Source organism: Phyllostomus hastatus, unplaced genomic scaffold (genome assembly GCF_019186645.2).
Source record: "Phyllostomus hastatus isolate PE091 unplaced genomic scaffold, TTU_PhHast_1.1 phas_contig_148, whole genome shotgun sequence".
Classification (NCBI taxonomy): Eukaryota; Metazoa; Chordata; class Mammalia; order Chiroptera; family Phyllostomidae; genus Phyllostomus; species Phyllostomus hastatus.
This window is the reverse complement of record NW_025333607.1, coordinates 3,561,839-3,578,976: the sequence shown is the minus strand read 5'-3', so window position 1 is coordinate 3,578,976 and position 17,138 is coordinate 3,561,839. Positions and strand designations below refer to the sequence as shown.

Here is a 17,138-nt window from a genome sequence, read left to right as displayed (position 1 = left end):
GGCCAACCCAATTATTAGGTTGTAATTAGATAAATCATTGAATTCAGTAGTTTTGGTGGTAAAATAGGGTTTGACTTTGAATCTATGGGAAGAGACTTGGCTTTTTGAAAGCTGAAGTCAAGTCACTGGGCATATATGCAACCTTTTATAGACAACCTCAGGTGAGTTCAAGAAAAAATAAAACCAAGCTGCTTGGACCTGGTTTTGATTTTTGAGCCCCTTACTGTGACTTTTCATAATTGTGATCTATGGTATTTCACAAAGATGAGAAAAATCCCACTGTCCCCATGTGTTACTCAAGCATCTCCATCTATGTCTCCCAATCCCATTCCTTACCCATTCTGCCTAATTTTATCCAAAAAATCACTTCCTATCCACACACTGCAACTTCTTCACATCTTGGCCTTCCTCTTCCTCCACATATGCCATTTCCAGCGACCAGGCCTCCCTACTCCCTGCCTTAGATGTTAATATTCACATCTCCTGTGCCACCAGAGCATCAGCCATCATGTTCTTGTATGCTGATACACTGTCCTCTTTAGCCTCTTATGGACTTGTTAAATACACTATTTTATACTTTGTATGCTACTTCCAAAAAACTAAACCATGAAACTACTCCTCTGGGGGATTACATCTTATACATACAAAACCCATCATGTTAGCCAAAACTCTGAAAATAGCAGGTTAAAATTAAATGATCCCCATTGCTGTTCAGAACTGGTTTTTAATCGTTTAGCGATCACTTAATCCCTTTTGAAGACTTTCTTCAAGAATAAGGACTCGTCATAGAAAAATACAAACAAGCCTTGGTGGGGTAGCTCAGTTGGTTAGAACTATGTCCCAATATACCAAGGTCATGGGTTTAATCCCCAGTCAGGGCACATAAAACAATCAGCCACTGAATGCGTGAATAAGTAGAACAACAAATCTCTCTCCCCCACTTCTCGCTCTAAAATCAATAAATTTTTTAAAAGTTAAAAAAAGAAAAATACAAACAAAAATGTCAGGGGTTCATGGAATCTGCTCCATCTTCCCTAATCTCTCAGGTTAAGGAATGTAACAAGACCTCACCCTGACGTTAGTTATTTCAATAGGAAAAAAGGTTTAGGAGAACACTGTAAAGAAGAAAAAATATATATTAATTGTATAAGAGACTGTAAACTAGATTGATAAAATACAGTTTGGGTCATCAGGAGAAAACAAGTCAAAATTCTAGTAATACCATGAAATTCTTAAAACTCTACAGAGAGGCTGGGAAGAAGGGAGGGCAGGCAGGAAGAGGCAGAGAAGCCTAGGGGTGTAAAACTCCAACAAAGTTTGGAATCGTTCTCTTTTAGAACACTGTTTCTGTAACACACAAAGTGGATGATACTAGTAGTTCCTTGAGAAACAGGGTTTCATGATCATGTAAGACTGCAGATAGTAGGATAAAGAAGGTTGGTCAGGTATCTCCTTATAGGTCTTCTCAAAGTTTTTAATATGCTAACACTGAGTCTCTAAGAAGGGAATGTGCTATACATAGCATTTCCAAAATACATTTGACAATGAACTCCCAGAACATTTCTGGGATCCAGTATTTTAGGACAGTAATTTTGGGATGCACTATTACATAGTTTTTTTAAAATTCATCCCTTAGAAGTTAAACTAATTTCTGTGAAAATAAAGGGTCATCCCAAAGGTGCTTTAAAAATACCCATTTGAGCTTTCTAGGCCTTAAAATAGTATATTTTCTTCTGTTTTAAAGAATTTTTTTCTTTGTGGAAAGTTCATTAAATGGGACAAAAAACTAATTGATTTTAAAAGGTTTGAAGTAAAGCAGTGATTCTCAATCCCAAGGCATATTAAAATCACTGAAGACCTTTAAAAGATGATCAATATCTAGGTGTCATCCCAAACTAATTGAACAGGACTCTTGGGGGGGGGGGGGGTTGACTAAAGGGCAGCTGCTGGTAATGGTTTCAAGTATGTTAAAGAAAAATAATTTTTGATTTTTCTCTTTTAGATAACAAATCTTAAGTATTCATCATGCTCAGTCTCAAGCAAAATAGTATATACAAAGATGCAAGAATGCCTAATAAATCCTCTATCTAGTTAGTGGACTTTTAATTTTTCTAGGTAGAACATTCCCCTTTTTGTACATCAATTAACCCCTCCTGACAACACAGGCTGGAGATGTATGTTCCAATCTGTCATCACATACAGAAATGAACTAAAATTACTTAATCTTTTAGAAACAGAATCAATGATTCACAAACTATGGCATTTTATTTCAGAGCCTTTGCTTACATTTGTACAATATATTACATAATTCTTCACTGTTTGCAGATCCTAATATATACTTTATAGCTTTTATTCTATAAGCTTTTTTTCAATGTTTTGCTGTCAACAAATCTTTACAGTCCTGTACAAATCTGAGTAACTTGAAACCATTTTCAACAAAATTAGTTACTGTAAGCACACACTACAAGACTGAAAATGCTTTTCTTAGAAAAGTTGAATGTAAAGGATTCTGACACGTTAGCATCTACAACAAAACGCTTCGAAATTCTCACGTCGTATTGCCAGAAAACAAATGAAACATGCCAGCCCCATTCAAAAAAAGTACACAGAACTACAATTAAAACAGTAAAACAGTCTGTACAGTAAAGTACTGTGTATTAACAGTGCCAGGTATTAAATAGCTTGAATGAACACATCCGCAATATACAAATGTCTTACAAAGGTGTAGAATTAAATACAAGTGCCAAACAGAACAGAGATTGGAATCATACAACATAAAGTCAATACAAGTGAGAACAATTCTGTGTTCATTTTGGATTTTATACAAGGCATTTAATTTTATAGGCCTACCACCCGATTAGCTATTTATACTTAAAATAACAACCATCCTTTTGAGACAGTTTATATCAACAACCTTGAACCATACTAATACAGTTTACTTGTTCCTGAAGTCCTCTTGTTGTAGCTCATAATAAAATAAGCAATACAAATGAATTATCTGTATTTAAGGAAAAGAAACATTTACAAGAAAACACAAAAATATAACTGTTATAATTCATTATGAATAAATATACACTTTGAACTGGCTAAGTACAATCTTTATACATTGTTTAAGATTTAATACAGTTTATTAGCCATTTTCTTTTTTCACACAATGTATTATATCAAAATTAAAAAAAAATACTGATTTATAGAAAAATGGCAAAGTACAGTAGTTCCATTCCAATTTGAAGGGGTATGAAAAGCCACTGCAAGACCTTTTAGCCTAATTCAAACCTGTAAACATGTTCAGTCTTTTTTAAAGAGAATCTTTAATATTTGGTTACCAGGATTGATGTCTGCTATCCTGTTAACTGCAGGTTTTGAAGTTATTACATGTGCTTGACTTATACAATTAAAGCCACCCTGAGGTGACTCTCTTTAAAAAACAATTAGCTTGTACAAATGAAAATAGGTTCATATTTTTTCATAAATAAATGGAAAAATATCAAATGTTCCAGCTTTAACAAAATACAAGGGAATAGATATACAGTAAGTTACCTTACCGTGTTCTGGCCCACCAGTGACTACGCTTACTGTGTTGTCTCTACAGGCAGTGAAAAGCCCCCCTCTGCCACAGTGGAAGGCCTTCAAGTCACCAGACACACATTCCCAGACAAGTTGGAAACAATTATTGCTTGAGGAAAAGCAGTTCATTGTACTTTTTCTTCATAAAAAAGTGCACTTAAGTGCCAAGTCAGCTTGTCAAGAAACAATTCTTAAATATAAAATAGTGCTTTGTCTGATTTTTTTTGTGCCACTGTGCAGTATAAAAAAGACGTGGCCCTCAACAGCCATTAAGTGCAAAGTGCTTTAGCAAGTCCTGCTGTCACCTGCACTCAACTGACATTCCATTTTGTGATGCACTGGACATGGATGGTTCAGCTAAAGTTAACATAACAGCAGCTGTTATGGAACTGGATGAAGGTGAAGAAGAGGATGAGGATGTAGCAGCACCTAAGGAAAGGGAAACCAAATCAACAGCTTAATAACATGTATACCACAATAATAATAAAACACTAGACCACACAATTCTGCTGTACTCTCCAAAATCATTTAGCTTGTAAGAGCAGTCCATTCTACCCGAAACCTATATAATTGTATTAACCAATGTCACCCCAGTCAATTCAATAAATTACAAAAAAAGAGCAGTCGAGTCTCACAATCTCAGATGGTAAACAAAGGAAAACCTAGTGTCTCTCACGTGGCTAGACCGTGCCAAACCACAGCCGGAATGGAGAAGGACAGACCAAGATACGCTCCTGGCCGGGCCAGACGGAGAAACGTCACGTGCCCAGTCTGTCAGCACATGGAAATAAAATGGAGAGTAAGCTTTCTGTAATAATGAAAAAAAAAGTCAAAAGGAGCTTTGAATCCAACAGGAAAAATCTGTAATCCACCCAACCGTCTTTCCCCCCTCTTAACTCCTATATCTTTCTATGTTTGGAGATTCTTATGAATTTACTTGGTAATGAGAATGGAAGACTAATGCTTCTTCAGGATGAAATAAAAGGGTCCACAGTTGTACTACTGCCTTTGGCACAGCTGACCACACCACTCCCCGCTGCCCGAGACTCTTTCCTTAGCCACCTTTTCAGGTTTCTTCATTTAAGGCTTCTTCTCAAGTCTTGCTGCTTCTGACTTCTCTTCAGTCTCACTCTCTTAAGTTGGCTTACCCCAGCTTTCCTACCCATACTTCTTTCCTAGGTGACTTTCTTAACGACTTTAAAAACCATTTGTAGTAACTATTATACTATAGATATGCAAATGATTTGAAAATTATATCCCTAGTCCTGACTTCTCCCCTGAGCTACAAACTTAAATATCCCACTATCTGACATTCCAGTTGGATGCCTAATAGGCATTTTAAAAAGTAACAGGAGTAAAACAGAATGCCTAATCCTCTGTGTGCTCCCCGACCTACCACCTGTATTTTCTAGGTCTTCCTCATTTCTAGAGTACCCAGTTGTTCCAGCCAAAAACCGACAAGTCACCCAAACTCTTTTCCGTCCACCACATTTAACCCATCAACAAGTGCTGATAACCCGACATTCGTTGCTCTCCATCTTTATCGAAACCACCCTGGTACAAGTTCCCACCATCTCACTATTTCGGGGGCGCTCCCTGGTCAACACTGATTCTACCACTGCCCCCCTAGGGTCCACTTTCCACATGGCAAACAGAGTTCTTTGAATAACTATAAATAGATCATGTCATTTCAAATAGATGTCCATCTACTTAGAATGAGGCCTGAACTCCTCGTCATGCTTATCTAGCTGGTATTTCTACCGCTTTATCGCCACAATGATTTTCTTTCCACTCCTGAAGGTACCAAGTGTGTTCCCACCTTAGAGCAGCTGTTCTCAAGCTGAAGTGATTCTGCCCCCTAGAGGGTATCTGACAATGTCTGGAGATATTTTTGGTTGTCATAACTGAGAGGTGCTAGGGGCATGCAGTGGGTAGAGGCCACAGAGGGTGCTAAACATCCTATAGGACAGCCCCCCACAGCAAAGAATTATCTGGCCCAAAATGTCACTGGTTTTAAATCTGAGAAACTCTATTTTAGGGAATACTTTCTGTTCTCTCTTTCTGCCTAGGACACTTTTATAGACTGAATGGCACCCCCCAAAAATTTTATGTTGAATCCCTGCCTCTCAATGTGACTGTATTTGCATCAGGCTTTTAGAGAGGTAATTAAAGTTAAGTGAGGTCACAAGGGTAGGCCCTAATCCAGCAAGACTGGTGTCCTTGTAGAAGGACACATGACACCAGAGGTTCTTTCTATCTCCCTGTGCACAGAGGACGCCACAGGAAGGCGGCCATGTGCAAACCAAGGACAGACTTCAGGAGAAACCAAACCTGCTGACACCCTGACTCTAGACATCCAGCCTCCCGAACGGCACAGAAACACAGTCCTGTTGTAACCATGCACTCTGTTATGGCGGCCGAGCAGAAATCAAGCCAAGTCTTTCCCTCAGATCCACTCCATTCTCTCTTTAGTGGTTTTCACTAACTGAAATTGTATTAGGATTTTTGGAGGGGCAGATTGTAAGCTCTAGGAAAGTGAACATTATTCTTTGAGAGATTTTTCTTTAGACAAATCTTTCCACTTTATAGATGAGGAAAGTAAGTCAGAGAGATTAAAGAACTTGCCTGAAGATACACAAACTCACGTGAGTTGAACAGCAGAGTCATGAGCTACTTTATGTTTAAACAATGCAAGGTCAAAACACTTACTTTCTCTCTCTTTCTTCTTCAAACGCTTTCTTCTCCGATCAATGGAAGCGACTTCAGATTTTAATGACAGATAATGTTTTCTGATTTCTTGCAGTTTTTCTTGAAGAATTGTGATGCGTTCAGCACTTGTCATATTTTCAAGGTCCGCTATGGAGTTAAAACTTTCATTAATATGTATTTTTAACAAAATTTTAACATACAAAAGAAACAACATAGAGTGTAGTTGTAGAATGAGGTTAAGACAGAAAAACTAAAAATAAGGCTTGTAAATTATGTTTCCCTAAGGTTTTTTCCTAGCCTAGAACAATGCCGGGTGCACAATATATGCACAGTATTTGTTGAACTAGTAAGTGTATAGAATTAAAGACCTTATAACCTAAATATGTGCTAAAATTCCATATTCATGTATAGTATCACCACAATATATCATTAAAAATCATACTTAGAAAAAAGACTAGTTAGACACCAAAATGTTAAAATTGTATATATTTTTAACTGTCAGGAATGTGGATAAATTTTCCTCAACTGCCTTACATTTTTTCTTTTAGCAATTTGTTTATTCAAATCAACATCCAAATGAAGTCTCTACAATGCAACTGGTTATTGTGTCTAAGTTTGGTTATAACCTATTTTTCAGAATTACTAGCATCAAGAGCTACTAAGATAAAGTTTCTACAGATTAACTGTCGATTTAATATCTGTCACTCACACATCTGAAAGCTCCACTTGTAAACTTTGGGTAATCGATTACTGGATTCCTTGAGATCAGGGTCCTTATCACCATTCTTCCCACATTTTCCTGGAGACTGCGTCCTTGCAGGAGATTTGGTACTATGAGACTTCATTCCAGCAGAAACAGACTTGACTGGCTGAGTCTTAGTCACACTTTCACCAGCAGAAAGTTCTTCACTATCACTACTGTTTGCTGAAAGAAAAAGAGAAAGAAAAGCATTAGTAAACAGAAAAGTAACAAAGAATTTGTCACAGATTTTAATGGACAATTTAAAATTAACCATTTAAATGTATTACTACAGTAAGCAAGTTGTTTTATAGATCCTGTCTAAAAACCTGAAAAATCGTCACGTACAAATGCACCAGCATTACAATTAAGCAAAACAAAAACAAAAATTCTTACCTGAATTGCCACTAATATTAAAAAAAAATCCTAACTAATCTTCCATTATAGCTGGTAGACTATCAAATATACAGTAATTATATAAATGGCCTTTTATTCTATTATGTTAACATACACAAATTAGAATACAGAATCTTTTTAAATTATTTATTATTGCCCTGGCTGATGTAACTCAGTGGATTGAGTGCAGGCTGCAAACCAAAGGGTCGCCGGTTTGATTCCCAGTCGGAGCACATGCCTGGGTTGTGGGCCAGGTCCCTGGTGGAGGCCATGTGAGAGGCAGCCACACATTGGTGTTTCTCTTCCTCTCTTTCTCCCACCCTTCCCCTCTGTCTAAAAATAAATAAACTTAAAAAATTATTTAAAAAAACTTACAGAAAATTCTTAATTTTAACATTTTAGATTGCATATATGTATGCTACTACTTTGGCCACAATGATACATTAATCATCATATTCAGTACGGATTATTCGGGAGTAAACTCTAAACTTTGATATATACAGTGAATTTCTTAAGAGCCTGAGGACTGAATAAAGCATCAGTTTTAACCTCAACTGCCTCAACTGTAAATCTATTCAGTGATTTAGGAAAAATTCTGAAGTCTATGTAATATTATGTTACATCTGTCTTTGCTGACTAAAGCCTCAGTAACAGAATGGAAGTGCTTACTTAACACCTTGTCAGTTTATCATGTGACTAGGAGATGGCACCAATACTCCCATCAATTACCTTTCTGGATTACTATGTGTTAGTTTAGATTCCATGAGAGTTAAATTATTTTCAGACAGTGGTATCCTCATTCTGATTTACCAAGGTGTAAGCCCAATAATTAAAATGTGAGAATACAATTAACAGCTACATCTCTATATTACACAGACATTAACTGGCTTGCTGAAGATGACACTTCTTAGGAAATGTCATTAAATGGTAAAATCTTGAAGACAAAAATATCATAGTATAATAAAAAATGGTTTAAATATCCTGTCAGTTACTCCAAATACATGATGATCAAACTGGCATGTATTTATTGATTCTTCATTTAACAACAACAACAAAAAAAAGTACAGTTAGGCTCTCAAGGCCTGAAAAATATTCCAGATAGGAAAGGTACACAGCAACTCCTCCCATAGTGGTGTTTCAAGAATAAAGAAACTCCACACTCAAAACACACTCTTTAATCAAATCCCCTCCCAGTCCCCCCACTGCTGCTCTGGGACCCCTGGCAACTCCTAACTAAGCCCCCAAGGCCTGGCCTCACTCTGATGCAGTGGTCTGCCTCAGCCTGGCTTTCATGGCCTTGCTGAGCACAGCCGCCCGGGGCCCCAAGGAACGCCATATTCACCGCCTGGAAGTCATATGGGCTCAGCAGAACCTCGGGGAGCTGGCCGCATAACCCTTTTCTGCACTGAAGTGCAGCCAAGCCGGCCGATAGCAAAGGTCAGGCAGTGGAGGTGGCAGGAATCTCCTGGAAGAGCAGCAGGAGGTCAGTGTGGGGCACCTGAAAAAAAATTCTTTACATATTTTCTGCTTCTCACTTTGTCTACAAAAGAGAGATAAAATGTGCAGCCTCAGGAGAAATACAGTATATATATTCCTGTAGGTCAATGAACAGAGTCATTGCTAAAGTTAAGGCTTTAGTTAGAGCACACTTAACCAATGTATATATATTGTTCACAGCAACTCCTGGCCACATAGTCGGAAGTACCAGAGGTAAAGGTGGTAACTGGAGTTGTTGGGATGAAAGCTCTAAAGCTACCTTGATTGTTCTCTTCTAGGCTGTTTTTGCCTTGAAGAATTACAAAGCAATCAATTTCATCATAGTAAAAATAATACACAATTGAAGCATTTCATAATGTGAAATGACAAGGGGAAAGAACTATGGGACACACAACTCACATGGAGTTGTTCTTGTTTATATTATATTTGATGTTATTTTAAAAAGGATTACCTGCTCATTCAACAGCATTCAGTACCACTGCTGAATAACACCAAATTGCTTAATCCTAGAATTTACCTAGGATCAGAAGATTTCTGTGTGACTTTTTTGAAGGTAGTGACAAAATTAAAATATTGACCTCTCCCATATCCTGAACACCCTTTCCTTAATGGGGAAAAATATATCTGCCATAATTTTTTAATTATAATTAACATGCAATAATTACTTTCAGGCCTATACCAGGATTCAACATTTATATACCTTACAAAGTGATCACCATATCCGCCATAACTTTTGTATTTAAAACATTAGAGGTTTCACACTTACTGCCTTTCCCCTTCTTTTTGTTGTTTACCACTGTTGCTTTATGGCTTCGTTTCTGCTTTTTCGATGAACTTCCTCCTCCCTGAGCTTCTTTCCCTCTTTTCTGACCTGTACAGGCTACAACAGGAAAGAAATTATTAAGTAACACAAAATAAAACCAACCTTTTCCTAGGTATAAATTAATGCCGCATTTTACAAGCACAGACCAATTCTGAAACTACATATGTTCTTTAGAAGATTATAAATTAGTACAGAATTTAGTATTACTTAAAAAATAAGTTATTATTAATGAGCTGACTTATTGCACACAAAAATGTTAGTTTTTTTAAAAGCAAATAGTGTGAACATCCTTCTTAGAAAAATCAGATATAAACTGAAAATAGCTCTCAATATAGTACTGAGAATTTATGAAATATAGTAGTAATTCAAATACAGGTATATACTGAAAATAAAAACTAAATTTTGTTAAAATTCAGTAAAAGCAAAATATTAAGATTGAATTACAGGTTAAAATATTAATGATATATCTTATAATGATATTAACATAACTTTAAATGATATAATGGGATGAATTTTAGTAGTAATTCACAATAATTTAGTTCCCATGGCACTGGTTAACACAAAAACCATTTACAAATCCAGCACAATTGTAAAAACTGGTTCATCCTCTTGGCAAGAAATTACTCAAAAAAATTACAAATGTCTCCCTTGTCTTCGAGGACTAGCCCAAGTCCTGAATCTTCACTAACCTTCCCTGGTGCTCAGGATTCAATGATTAATCACTACTCCAAACTGTAGTCTCTACATTTTTCTCTTTACTAATTTGGTCCTCAGCATCTGCTGTGTTTCTGATTCTAACTGTACTATTTTCTCCCACACTATACAGTAAGTTTTTCCCAGAGTTGGATAAAGTCCTATCTATGCAGTTCCAATGTCAGATGTTGCAATGGCATGATACAATTAATATCAGAATAGAATTATGCCATTTTTGCTAAGAAAAAGTTGCTTAGCCCTATTATCAATGGTAAAATCAACTTTGAGTTAACAAGACATGGCTTCCTTGGTCAAAATGGAAGTTTGCAACTTCCTAGTTTTTTTTTAGTGGGCTGTATCTATTGTTAACTTTTCCTAAAACTATTTTAATATAACAAAATGAAACGTAAATAAGGTGACTTAAATATTGACTATACTGAAGCACAAACTCTCAAAAATATTTGCCTGATTTTTCTTCAGGAATTTAATTTGGAAAACTTTCAACTGCAAGAAACAAATAGCTTAATGCAGAATAAACTGGAGGAAAATCCTAAATCTAAATCGCAATCGCAAGACTTACATTTTAACTTTTAATATAATGTAAATTCTCTAATATCAACCCTTTTTTAAAATGAGGTCATATGAAATAGGCATTCAAAATTTTATACCCCAAAAATATAACGTCTAAAAAAATACTATGTGCTTTGATTAGATAAAGCAGATGGTCTCTGATGCCCTAATTTTGAAGTCCTCATGTTTCTTACTTTTTAACCTAATCAAGATTAAAATTCAAAAGGGTAATATTGACTTAGTCTATGAAAGGACAGGCTATCTTATCTTTTTTTAAAGGATTTTATTTATTTACACTTTTTGCAGTTTTTACTGTTCAAGTACAGTTGTCTCCATTACCTGCTACCACTTTCCTCCCACCCACCCCAACCCTCAATCCTACCCCCCCTTTGGCTTTGTCTATGGGTCCTTTATATATGTTCCTTGATGACCCTAATTTTTATTTATTGATTTTTAGAGAGGAGAAGGGAAAGAGAAGGAAAGAAACCTCAATGTGTGGTTGCCTCTCCTGTACCCCACCACTGGAGGCCTGGCCCACAACCCAGGCATGTGGCCTGACTGAGAATCGAACCAACAACCCTTTGGTTTGCAGGCTGGTACTCAATCCACTGAACCACACCATCTAGGGCTATCTTATCTTTAAAAAAATTTTAATCTTTCATGAAATATGAGGAACACAGTTAAGGGTACAATCTCTTAAGAATTATAATCATTAAAATTTTATCATATTATTGTTGAAAGCCTCTGTAACCATCTATTGACAAAGGCTTTTTTAGTTCTGACGATTACTTATGTCTGGACAGTTCAGTTCCATCAGGTAGCATGACACACAAATACAATCAGAGAACCTGTTTCTGTGACTATGAAAAAACAGAGAATATCCCAATTGAACTGCAACTATTTTTTTTACTTAAAACTTATTTTTCAAGAATAAATGTTTTAAGTCAAGATTTGTGTGACAAGGTTATGTCAATATCTCAATGGGGGGGGGGCGGGATTTGTGTGAGAAAACTGGGACTTTTGTATCTCTTTAAGCTTAGCTAAAAACCCAAAGCTAGCCCAGTAAAACCCAGCATGTCACATACAAGACATACCCTACCTAGTACTTTACATTCACAATGGAAAAGTGTGCTTTGAAGCCAACTGTCAGACCAGAGTATTCTGATTTTGACACCCAAATGAAGTGGTTTGTAAGAAAAGTGATGACAGAAGTATAGCAATAGCACTCCCAACAAGTATCAAAACTTTTGGCAAGTACTAATTTGAATTTCCACTTTTCACATCTTCACAGAAAATCAAAAAGTATTAGTGTAGGTTTTAATGTACACACTGGTCCTTCCACTTGCAGCTATGCACCCAGGAAAGTACCCCACTCCTCCACAGACGCACCCCATCAGTCAGATGGATGAGCTGCGCCCGGACGGGCGGCTGCTCCAAACCCCTACGCACAGCATCCGGTTAAGGGTGGAGGGTCTGTCCATAAACTGAAATGTCTGTGACAAACCGCATTTTACAATTGCAAAGAGGACGTTCCAGAAACATATTTAAGATGCTCAAGTCCACCAGGGCACAATGCACTCTCAGACAGGTCTGGACTGCGGCCTTGTGCCAAGGACATCAGATCCTTCTCGAGCTTTGAGATGCCTTCTTCTATTCACTACTCAAATTACTGGTCTGATTTCCACTCTCCCCACACTCACCCCAGGCGAGGCCGCCTGCCCCTCACCTTTCTCAGGGTGCTCCGGCTCAGGCGGAGCGCTGCTGCTGGAGCTCACGCTGGCGTCGCAGCCCGTGGGCGAGCTGTTCCCCTCTGACTGCAGGTCCTGCAGCTCCCCTGCCACGCTGTCCACCTCGATGGTGCTATCTGTTTCGCTTTTGATGCTCCGAACCTCCTCTTGGTTTGGGGCCAGCGCTTCTGATACTGTGACGGAAGACTGCTGGCGACCGGCATCCGTGACAGTGACTGAGGAAGGAGACTCAGGGGTGGTAGGCGGGGTATTGAGCACTGAATTGCTACCACTACTTGGAAACTCCGCTTTTCTGTCACTGATTTCCATGGGCTTCTCCTCGGGGGCCTGACTGTCGGCACTGGTGGGCGTAGGGGTCTCCAGCTCGGTGCTGGGGGAGCAGCTCTCCTCCTCGGCAACGGGCTGCAGGACCCCCTCAGCCGGGCCCTCCTCGGAGGCAGGGTGCGGCGGGGAGGCCGCAGCCTCAGTGTCAGAGTCTGAAAAGAGCTCCTTCAGTGTTTTTTTAGGCCACTGTCCTTGAATACTTGACCAGACATCTTTCCGATCTTTAGCTCGGCTGTTCTGAAGTCTTTCATCAGAGTTATTTAGAAGTTTTATCCTTTTTTCTGCCACTTCTGAAAATCCTGAATAGAAACCAGTTGTCCGCAGAGATTTTCTTTTTTCCTCCAAACCGTTGTATTTTTTAGTTGGTGTCAGCTTTGCTTTTGATTTTTCTTCTTCATCTTCATCTGAGGAGCTGTTGCTACTGTTTTCTACGCAAAGCGATTCTTTGTTTTTGGCTTTCTCATCCTTTTTGCTGGGTGATCCAGTTTTTGTGCACTCCTCTGTATTGCAATACCTTCTTTTCCCACGTTTTACTTGTGACTTTGAGGATTTATCTGTGTTGTCCTTCTTGACATCCTTTCTCTTTTTTGTGACTTCATCTTCTTCATAATCGGAATCTTCAGACAATCCTTCTATATCTTTCCTCAATCTTTCTGGAGATTTTGACACTGGTTTCGACATTACCAAGTCTGCATGCACCTTGCTCTCTTCCAGCAAAGATGAACTGTTCTGTTGCTCTTTTGAAAGAAGGTCGTTTCTGGCGTGGGTCAGATAATCGGTCTTACATTCCTCTTTGCTGTTACTGCCTGGGTCATGCACCCCCGTTTCGTCCTCCTGCTCACTGTCTTCAGCAGAACTTTCAGAAGCTGGAAAAGAAGAAACAGGAAAAATGATGAGTATGCTAAGGCAACTAGCAATGTCTTTTCTGTGCCAGGAATTTTATATATTGGCCCCTATGCTTTAGCCATCCCACTTGACAGGTTTTATTCTGTTTTACTGTAAACAGTAAACAGTAAAGTGAGGAAACAGCTTCACCGAGTGAAGACACTCACCCAATGGTGGAAATGTCTGTATCATGCCATATAGTTTTACTACTATATGCTGTTGCCATAATTCATGAAGTTGTAAACATAAAAGCTGTGAATGTTATTGTCCATAAATTACACTTGAATAAAGCTGATTGTAAAAAAGAAACTTCTCCAACCAATTAGCAGAAAACAGTGGACTCAGGATATAGTCCCGGGCTGTTCTAACTCCAAAACCTATATTTTACAAAAGTGTAGCCTTCCTTTTCCTCATAGCAATGAGTATTCAAAGATTTTTGTACACAAGGGATTTCCACAACAAATTCTTTAAAAAATGACACAACTAACGATCTTATATAAAAATATTCATACTATTTTTTAAATGTTATAGTAAATAAATTCAATTAAGAGTAAAAAATAGCTTTTATTATAACTTTAACATTTATTGAGAAATTGCTTCACACTAGGTACTCTGATACGCTTTTCACAGATATCCTCATTCACTCTCACAATAACCCTGTGAGGTATATGTTTTTATCAGCCCTGTTTTATAGTTTAGAAAACTAGAATTTAGAGGTTAAACTACCCCAAAGAGTTAGAAAAAGTCAAGATGAAATCTAAGTCACTTGAATCCAGAATTCAAAATCTTAACTATAACACTGTACTGAGAAATTCACGTAGTATGTTCTTTAGCTAAGTATGTTAAAAGTAAAAAAAAAAAAAAATCGATACAGTTAAGATGGTTAAAAATGTTTTAACTTTACAATGTGCTCTTGCATAACTAAGTTTTTAAATTATCAAAGCAATACATATATATGGTAATAACTATTTCTTCTGACAGTTATCACCATCATCTCAATATTCTATTTGCTGATTTATGAAGTTTAGCCTGCTTTAAGCAATGGGGATTTTCTCTCTTATTAACATCCGTATCCCCCCTTCACCATACTTTATTTATATACATGTTAATTATAGTATTTATAACATATATAAATGTGGTTCACTGCAGAAATAAATAGTACACTCAGTATTTCCTTTCCTATACAGCCTGATTTTTCCAAGAGTTTCCTAACATCCTTTCCTACACATTCTGTCTTCCGTTTTCATGTCTCTCACGTTTATTCCGATTACTCCATGAAGTCGAGCATCCTGTCCAGTCTCCTTACTCACCAAATCTCTACTCTGGAGGCCTACTTTCTGCTCCACCTGATGCGCTGCTCTCCAGGTCAGTTCTAGCAGCCATCATCCCAGGAATTTCCTGCGCGCTTGCTTTTGACCTAGACCCACTGGTAAATGAATCTCACATCTTCCTTTTTCTTTGGTTTATTCTCATATTGTGTTGGAGCACATTACCTAGCTGTTTCCTCAAACAGGTACATGGGAGAAAAAATATTCTCTGTCTTTATACGTCTGAGTACATCCTGACCCTCAAACTTCATTATGTGATGACTAGTTTAGTCAGGTAGAGAATTCCAAGTTGAAAATTACTCTCCTTCAAAATTTTGAAGGTACGACGGACTCGTTTGCATATTGTGCTGAAAGCACTACTTTGTTTTCTCGTTCCTTTGTGGTGACTTTTGTAGTCCTGCTATTACATAACATAATATTATAATAAAAGCATGGCTTTTTCTTCATTACTTCAAGTACTTGGTGGGCTCTTTCCATTTAAAAATTTATGTCAGTTCTAAACATATTTTCTCTTTTAGTTACTTGCTAATTTCTCCCTCCCTCAAGGCTTATTTGACATTAGTCAGATACACACACACACCAAGAAAGAGAGTGAGAAAACAAGCTCTGCATGTAACACTTGCTAAGGAATGAGGTACAAATCACCAAGTCAATAATACAGTTGTGAGACAGTTCATAAGAAAACCCTAGTCAGTTTTTTATTGTTATTTATTTTTTAAAATTCATTTTTTTAGTAACACATAACCAGATATGCATAACTAGATAAATTTCCATGGCTTCCCAATTCCTCATGGTATTAGAGGTGATTTTAAAAGCAGTGCTAGAGTATCCCCAACATGAAACACAAAAAGAGATATAAACACATGAGTACATTCAAAGACCAGTGTCTCTGTGTGTGTGTGTGTGTGTGTGTGTGAGAGAGAGAGAGAAACTTGCTAATTTCTTCCTGTTTTCACTGTTCCTAGATTGACACTCTTTGTCACTTATCTCTTCTCTAAAATTTCTATCACTGCTTTCTTATACTGTCTGGAAGATTTCCTTAATTTTAAATTCTAAGTGCTCTACTGAATTTTAATTTCCACTTTTAATTTCAAGTTTTTCTTGTTCTTTGTTTCTTTTCATGTCATTCTTGGTTTCCAGATACTTATAGGTTCTCTGCAATTATTTAGTAATCAGCAGATACTCATAGGTTGTCTGAGATTATTTCGTAATCAGAGACACAATAGTTCATTTTTTGTTACCTTCATTATCCCTCTCTTCAAAGGTCATTTCTTCCGTTTGTTTTTGTCCCTATCTTTTATGCTGGAGTTCTCTTTGATTATTCGAATGTAAGGATGACCTACTAAAACTTCACTGGCACCTCTGTGTTGACAGTTTATTCATGGATAAGTTTCCACAAGGGGATTCATCAGGGATCGCATTTACTCAAGGGGGTATCTAGTGCCAACACGTGAAAGACTGCTGTCTGGAGACGTTCAGCTTCTCCGGAGAACTCCAACCTCCACCTGCCCTTCTCATTCTGTTCCCAGCCCATCTCATGCCAAGAGTATAAACTCCTATTTGTGTTCTACATTCACAGGTGGGATTAATTTTTCTTTTACTTTCTTTAACTGACTTTTAGAGAGAGAGAGGGAAGGAGGGAGGGAGAGAGAAACATCGATTTGTTGTTCCACTTGTTATGCACTCATTGGTTGCTTCTTCTGTGTGCCCTGATCAGGGATCAAACTCACAACCTTGGCATATCAGGACAAGCCTCTAACCAACAGAACTACCTGGCCAGGGCTCAATTTTACTTTATATATGTATATCCATACACATTCATAGCAATAATCGTTTTCTAACTGGAAATATCTGAGGTG

General features: G+C 37.6%; 1 protein-coding gene across 5 annotated transcripts in view; it reads right to left on the bottom strand.

Moving 5' to 3' along the window:
* Window positions 1–2,246: 2,246 nt before the first annotated feature.
* ARID4B (AT-rich interaction domain 4B) overlaps window positions 2,247–17,138 on the bottom strand; it is a 138,513-nt gene continuing 123,621 nt past the window's right edge. For 4 of the 5 annotated variants that reach the window (XM_045860247.1, XM_045860266.1, XM_045860277.1 and 1 more), the window contains 5 exons: window positions 12,721–13,932; window positions 9,675–9,788; window positions 6,986–7,201; window positions 6,277–6,423; window positions 2,247–3,996 (listed from right to left, as the gene is read on the bottom strand). In XM_045860247.1, coding sequence (XP_045716203.1) covers window positions 3,869–3,996; window positions 6,277–6,423; window positions 6,986–7,201; window positions 9,675–9,788; window positions 12,721–13,932 — 1,817 coding nt within the window. In that variant the 3' untranslated portion in view covers window positions 2,247–3,868. Of the gene's footprint in view, window positions 3,997–6,276; window positions 6,424–6,985; window positions 7,202–8,753; window positions 8,910–9,674; window positions 9,789–12,720; window positions 13,933–17,138 lie in introns of those variants that run through there. The other variant, XR_006788091.1, reaches the window with a different exon arrangement.